This window comes from Xenopus tropicalis, chromosome 4, assembly GCF_000004195.4.
Source record: "Xenopus tropicalis strain Nigerian chromosome 4, UCB_Xtro_10.0, whole genome shotgun sequence".
NCBI classification, from domain to species: domain Eukaryota; kingdom Metazoa; phylum Chordata; class Amphibia; order Anura; family Pipidae; genus Xenopus; species Xenopus tropicalis.
Genome location: NC_030680.2, coordinates 47957861 through 47964647, shown reverse-complemented (window position 1 = coordinate 47964647; position 6787 = coordinate 47957861). Strand labels below are relative to the sequence as shown.

The window sequence follows — 6787 nt, the reverse complement described above, 5'->3', positions numbered from 1 at the left end:
CCTCTCTGCTGCTTCCCTCTCTGCTGCTTCAGCCTGTTGAAATTGGAGGATCAGCTGGAGATGCAGTTGAGGATCATCTGAGCCCAATAGCTCCAAAACCTTTTTCAGGGAAGATATCCCGTCATCCTGCACGTTGTGAGGAGCAGAGTCCATTGCTTGGCAAACTTGAGTCGCACAGTCCTCTGGTGTAGAGTTATGATGCTCCTGATCACTTTCCAGCAAGGCTCAAATCAATGACTCCTTGGACCTAGCAGATGTATCAATACCTCTCTGCTCACACAGATCAATAAGGACTTCCTTGCTCTGTCTTTTGTAAAATGTTGCCATATTGCCCAACACTAAAAATAAGAGATAGAAAAGAAAAACGGGGAAGGGGAAAAACTGTTTGCTTTTGTATGTCTTTAAAAAATAAAATATGCACTGAGTTTTATCTTTGAGGACTGGTTATCCTCGCAAGGATGCAGTGCTTTAGTGTAAGGTTTAATTAGATAAACCAAGCACTAATGCTCTAAAAACAAAAATATCCCACTGCTCTTAGCCACCACTTGTCACAAACGCCACCACAGACGTACGTGACCAGGCGGGCGGCTGTAAGGGTTAACACATCAACTACGCAGTTTCTCGCCAACTCATGCAGTCAAACCCCAAACAGCCCCAACCCACATAAACTTAATAACTGCCACCACCGCGTTTAAAGGCCACAAGCACCTAAGTCTAGATGTTCTATTGCACACTGATGCTTCACAGAGGAAAATCACCCTAGAATTCCTAGCTAAGCACTCTAGCAGACAATGCAAGTTCGTCTACAGACAACACACAACTTTCCCGCAAGCAAACAAAGGGTTAAGTAGACACACTTTCCTTATAACTAGCAAGGGGTTAAAACACAGTTAACATACACTCTCTGCGTAAGGCATAAAGGTTCATTTAGAGCACAAAGGAAAACTTATTACATTTTATATTTAATAATCCAAAGTGGACAGTGCATATATTATATAAAAACAGTGAATGTTACAAAATGACATACAAGTTATAAAACAGTTATAAAATAAAAAGTGATAAAAAAGGTAGAAACCTACATACATCACCAATAGAATGATCCTATGTAATTCCTGTTTCCAGGGGGACAGAGAAATAGCAGCATATTTTTATTGAAAAATATACTTTATAATATATATATAATATAAATATACAAAAAACAAACATTTTCTCAATCATTCATCACTTTTGCATAATACTGCACAATATACTTTCATAATAAAGCAATGGAGGTAGGGGGGAGTGGATGGGGGGGTGGGAGATGGGGGAGGGATGTGGAGTTTGAAATGCCCAAAGCTTTATTTTCCACTTAAACTTAGACAACAAGGGAGGGATGGGGAGAAGGAGAGGGGTTTTCAGTCCTCTTCTTCCTCAAGGCTGTCCCGGATGTTGTAGTCCCGGAACAGACTGTGAACCAGTCTGTGGCAGTCTTGGATTGTCATCCTCTCTCTCCTCAGAATGAGGCAGTTCGTGAAATACCACAAAACGTCCTTAAAACAGTTTATAAGGCGCCAGGCTTCCTGAATTGCCCCTTCCGTGTGGGTGCCCTGGAAAAGCCCGTAGAGCACCGCATGGTGCGTAAGGAGATTTCTGGGCACACAGTCTTTGAGTTCATGTTCCAGGGCATCAAGCAGAACCTGGGCAAATTGGCAATCCCAAAAAGTGTGCAAAGATGTTTCCTCATAAATGATGCACCGTGGGCAATGCCGGTACCTGCACAGGTTACGGGCATGCATGAAGGTTCTGAGGGGAAGCCCCCCCCGAATAGCCATCCACGACATGTCCTTGTGCTTGTTGGACAGACTGTCTGAAGAAACATTCCCCCAAACAACCTTAACTGTGTCCGCTGGGAGCCCTGGAATAGACTCCATCGCGTCTTTGGCTCTGATCAACTTGTGAATTGTCTTTGGTTTCCACAAGTCGGGCTTGACTTCCTCCAGTTGGTGTTCCCTCACAAACTTTGTAACATCCAGGTAAAACCAAGGGGTGTTCCAGTTGTAAGGGTAGGAGCTGTCCCACTTGTCCCACCCCAGCGAACGCCAAAGTGGAAGAAGAAAAAAGCGGGACATGGAGCTGCCAACAGAGTCCTTTTCTTTGCCCATGATCATCTGGCGGATGCAGTTACATACGAAGAAACTCCTCAGCAGGTTGGGGATGTCTGGAACTCCTTTTCCACCTTTGCAGGGGGCCTTGTACATAACTGACCGCTTTACTCTGTCCATCTTGGAGCCCCAGATGAAGTTGAAGACTGCCCTTGTGATGGGCCCTGCAGACCGTAGCCAGAGGTGGCCATGCTTGGGCCATGTACTGCAGGACTGGAAGTATCTCCGCAGCACCAGTGTCTTCCCTTCAATGGTGAGGTCTCTGAGGCTCCAGAGGCCAATCTTTTGTCTGACAGAGGAGGTTCCAGTCCAGAGGAGGAGGGTCTCTGACTTCCCGCAGTTGACTTTGGCTCCTGAAGCTTTGCTGAAGTCCTCGCAGGTCTGGACGAGTGCTCTCACTGATGGCTGGTCAGCGCAGAAGACGGTCACGTTGTCCATGTACAGCGAACACTTGATCTGGGATCAAGCTCTATGCAACAAACAAAAAGAAGAGGTGAAAGAGGGCAGCTTTGTCTGACCCCAGAGAGGACAGGGATGGGGTCAGTTTTCCAGCCGTTGACCAGCACCAAACTGAAAATATCACAGTACATTAGACTGACATAAGAACAAAACATTTCACCCAGCCCAAACCTACGCAGGACCTTGTTCATAAAGATGTGGGACACCCGATGGACGATCTGTCCAATGACTAGTACCTTGGCGAGGATCTTGTAGTCCACATTCAGAAGAGAGATGGGCCGCCAATTTTTAAGGTCGCATCTCTCCCCTTTCTGCTTATACAAGATCGTGATCATTCCTTCCCTCAGCGACTGGGGCATCCTGCCCTCCACGGCCATCTCCTTGTACAGCTCGAGCAGGTCCGGACCAATGAGGTCCCACAGCGCTACATAGAGCTCCGCTGGGAGACCGTCACTGCCCGGGGTCCTGTCTCGCCTAAAGGATTTGGCAGCAGAGTGCAACTCCTCCAAGGCCAAGAGGGCATTGGTGGCTGAAAGACCTGCAGGATCAATAAGGTTAGTGATACCTGACAGGAACCTCTCATTCATGTTTCATCCATGTCTTTTTCCTTGTAGAGGGAGCTGTAGTAGTTGGTGACCACTTCCATCACTCCCTCCTTACCTGACTTCAGGGTGCCGGTCTCGTCGCGGAGCTCTGTCAGGGGTGTGTGGCCGGAGTGGAGCTTTCGGAAGCTTTCGGAAGAAGAAAGAGTTGCACTTTTCCCCCTTCTCGAGATGCTCCACCTTGGAGCGGAAGATTATGCGCCTGGATTCCTCCGCAGAGTGCCCTTTCAGGCCCTCTTTGGTCTCCTCCAGATCCTTTCTCACATCCCAGCCACACCGCTGGAGGTCTTAAGCAGTTTGGAGGTGACATCCAGTTTGGCACCGTTGCTGGTGCTGCGCCCGTACTCCGCCAAAAACTACCGCCCGAGTGGTTGCTAGCTGGGCCCGCAGGGTCTTGAGTAGTTCCAAATGCTCACCCTTCTCAGGGGAGGCATACACGTTGATAAGCCTAACAGGCTCCCCTGCCCAGGAACCGTCCACGACCAGTAACCGGCCGCAGACTAGCTCAAGTACAGAATCAACAGTGAAGAGGCTCCCCCTGATCAGAATGGCGACCCCTGCAGACTTACAGCTATTACCCCCAGACCAGTAGGAGGGACCATGGGTCCACTGACGCATGAGGTGTTTGTATGACCTGGAGAAAGGAAAGGCACATTCCTGCAACATGTACATATCACAATTCTGGCTATCAAGAAATGCAAAGATGGTCTGTCTTCTCATCTGGTCCTTAATACTCCTTACATTAATGGTGAATAAGTTAAAAGACCCCATTAGTTAGGAGATAAAAAGAAAACCGTTAGTCATTTTACATTACCACTCCGGTCGGGCGGGTCTCCTCTTACGTTGTCGGGGGGGGGGGGGGACTCTCCTCCGGAGATTCCAACTGCAGCAGCAGGGCTTCTTCCAGTTGCAGGACCCTGTTGACATCTACAGGCTCCACTGGGATCTACTCGAGCTCTTCTAGGAGCAGTTCCATGTCCTCTGTTTCTATCTCTGTGGTGCGCACTGCCTCCACCTCCTTTCCCTCCTCTGACAATGTGCCGTCCAGGTCGGTGACGGCCTTCTTCTTCTCCTGCTGTTCTGCCGCTGGGCTTTCCTCTGCTTCCCTAGTTCTTTTTTTGCAGAGGGCTGGGGAAGAAGGGAGAGGATGGGAGGGGTGGTTGAGGGGGGGAAAATTCTCCAGGGAGAAACCTGCAGCCCCTGGAGGGGAGGTTAGTGGGGCTGCAGGGGGAGAGGGAGGTGTGAAGGTGGGGGCTGGAGTGGGTGCTGGGGCAGCAGTGCGGGGCTTACCTTTGTTCCCCTTGTTCCCATTGTTTTGGGATTTGGCTGGGGCTGCAGGTGTTACCTTGTTTTTGGCTTTGGCTGGGGCCTCAGGTGTTGCATTGTTCTTGGCTGGGGCTGTGGCCTGGGCCACAGACGCATAGGTTCTTGATCTCTGGGGGCAGTCTCTGTAGACATGAGTAGCCAATCCACATAAGTTGGGCTGGGGTTTCGGTTCCAGTTTTGGGTGGTGCGTTCCTGGAACCTGTGGAGACTTTTCCTTATTCTTCTCTGAGTTCTTCCCTCTGCTGGCAGCTGTTGTAGGAGCCATCTCTTCCTGTTCCAAGGGTCTGGAAAGGAAAAGAGAGGGGAAAAGGGGGAGAAAAAGGGGAGATAGTTTTGAAAAAGAAGAGAGAGAGAGAGAGAGAGAGAGAGAGAGTGGGCGGGGTTATGCAAATGACCCCAAGGGTCGTCCTTTAGAGCAGTGCAATGGCCCCAGGGAGGGAAAAAGAATGAGAGAGAGAGAGCAAGAGAGGAAAGGGGAGGGAGTAAGAAGAGAAGAGAAGAAGAAGAGAGAGAGAGGGGTTTTTAAGAAAAAATCCTAAGTGTGTACAGCTCTGAGCGAAGTAAGAACTCCGAGTTTCTTCTTTTCCTCTTGTCGGTTGTTGTTAGCCGGAGACTTCTTTCCCGAAGGTCTGAATCTCAGTTGATCGCTTCCAGATGAAGTACTTCCTGAAGTGCAGCCTGAAGTCGAAGTCGGTCTCTGAAGCCAGTCCTTCCAATGATTCTCCGTCGGTTGATCAATGCGATGATTCTCTTCCTCAGCTTCAGATCTTCAGACTTCAGCCTGCTTCAGTAGATCTGACCTGATAAGAACAGATACTACACTTGATCTTAGCCAAAAGGCAGAGAAATAGCAACATATACCTCCCGAGCAGATCGGTCCCCAAAGGCATATCATAGTAACATAGTAAGTTGGGTTGAAAAAAGACATACGTCCATCACGTTCAACCATAATGCCTATATATAACCTGCCTAACTACTAGTTGATCCAGAGGAAGGCAAAAAACCCCATCTGAAGCCTCTCTAATTTGCCGCAGAGGGGAAAAAATTCCTTCCTGACTCCAAGATGGCAATCGGACCAGTCCCTGGATCAACTTGTACTAAAAGCTATCTCCCATAACCCTGTATTCCCTCACTTGCTAAGAATCCATCCAGCCCCTTCTTAAAGCTATATAATGTATCAGGCAGTACAACTGATTCTGGGAGGGAATTCCACAACTTCACAGCTCTCACAGTAAAAAATCCTTTCCGAATATTTAAATGGAACCTCCCTTCTTCTAAACGGAGTGGGTGCCCTCGTGTCCGTTGGAAGGACCTACTGGTAAATAAAACATTAGAGAGGTTATTACATGATCCCTTTATATATTTATACATAGTTATCATGTCACCTCTTAAGCGCCTCTTCTCCAGTGTAAACAGACCCAACTTGGCCAGTCTTTCTTCATAACTGAGACTTTCCATACCCTTTACCAACTTAGTTGCCCTTCTCTGGACCCTCTCTAACTCAATAATGTCCCGTTTGAGCACTGGAGACCAGAACTGAACAGCATATTCTAGATGGGGCCTTACCAGCGCTCTGTAAAGGGGAAGAATAACCCCCTCCTCCCGTGAATCTATACCCCTTTTAATACAGCTCAAAACCTTGTTTGCCCTTGTAGCTGCTGCCTGGCATTGCTTGCTACAGCCAAGTTTATTATCTACAAGGACTCCAAGGTCCTTCTCCATTATGGATTTGCCTAGTGCAGTCCCATTAAGGGTATACGGGGCTTGCATATTTTTACATCCCAGGTGCATGACCTTACATTTATCCACATTAAATCTCATCTGCCACTTAGCTGCCCAGATTGCCAGTTGGTCAAGATCCTGCTGCAAGGATGTCACATCCTGGATAGAATTGACTGGTCTGCAGAGTTTTGTGTCATCTGCAAACACTGATACATTACTCATAATACCCTCCCCTAGGTCATTTATGAAAAAATTAAACAAAAGTGGACCCAGTACAGAACCCTGAGGGACCCCACTGAGAACCTTACTCCAAGTAGAGAATGTACCATTAACAACCACCCTCTGTACCCGATCCTGTAGCCAGTTTTCTATCCATGTGCAAATGACTTCACTAAGACCAATAGACCTTAGCTTAGAAAGCAGTCGTTTGTGGGGAACAGTATCAAATGCTTTGGCAAAATCCAAATAGATTATATCAACTGCACCCCCACTGTCCAACTTCTTACTTACCTCATCATAAAAAGCAATTAAATTGGT

The 6787-nt window shown here is 47.9% G+C and overlaps 1 protein-coding gene and 1 pseudogene across 2 annotated transcripts; both read right to left on the bottom strand.

Annotated features, from left to right (window-relative positions):
• Nucleotides 1-946: 946 nt before the first annotated feature.
• Nucleotides 947-4216, bottom strand: LOC100495801. Of its 2 annotated transcripts, none has more exons than XM_002935126.4 (2): nucleotides 4012-4216; nucleotides 947-2610 (listed from the first exon to the last, which is right to left on the bottom strand). In XM_002935126.4, exon 2 carries the CDS (start codon nucleotides 2577-2579, stop codon nucleotides 1395-1397), a length of 1185 nt encoding a protein of 394 aa, XP_002935172.2. In that variant the 5' UTR covers nucleotides 2580-2610; nucleotides 4012-4216; the 3' UTR covers nucleotides 947-1394. The 2 variants fall into 2 exon arrangements, with proteins under 2 accessions (XP_002935172.2, XP_004919276.2); XM_004919219.4 differs by having other exon boundaries at nucleotides 4017-4080.
• Nucleotides 4217-5269: 1053 nt separating this feature from the next.
• On the bottom strand, nucleotides 5270-5377 carry LOC116410673 (annotated as a pseudogene).
• Between the last annotated feature and the right edge of the window lie 1410 nt (nucleotides 5378-6787).

What these genes read in the sequence shown, in the direction of transcription:
- LOC100495801 (XM_002935126.4), bottom strand. Translation starts at nt 2,579, where the DNA reads ATGGACAACGTGACCGTCTTCTGCGCTGACCAGCCATCAGTGAGAGCA.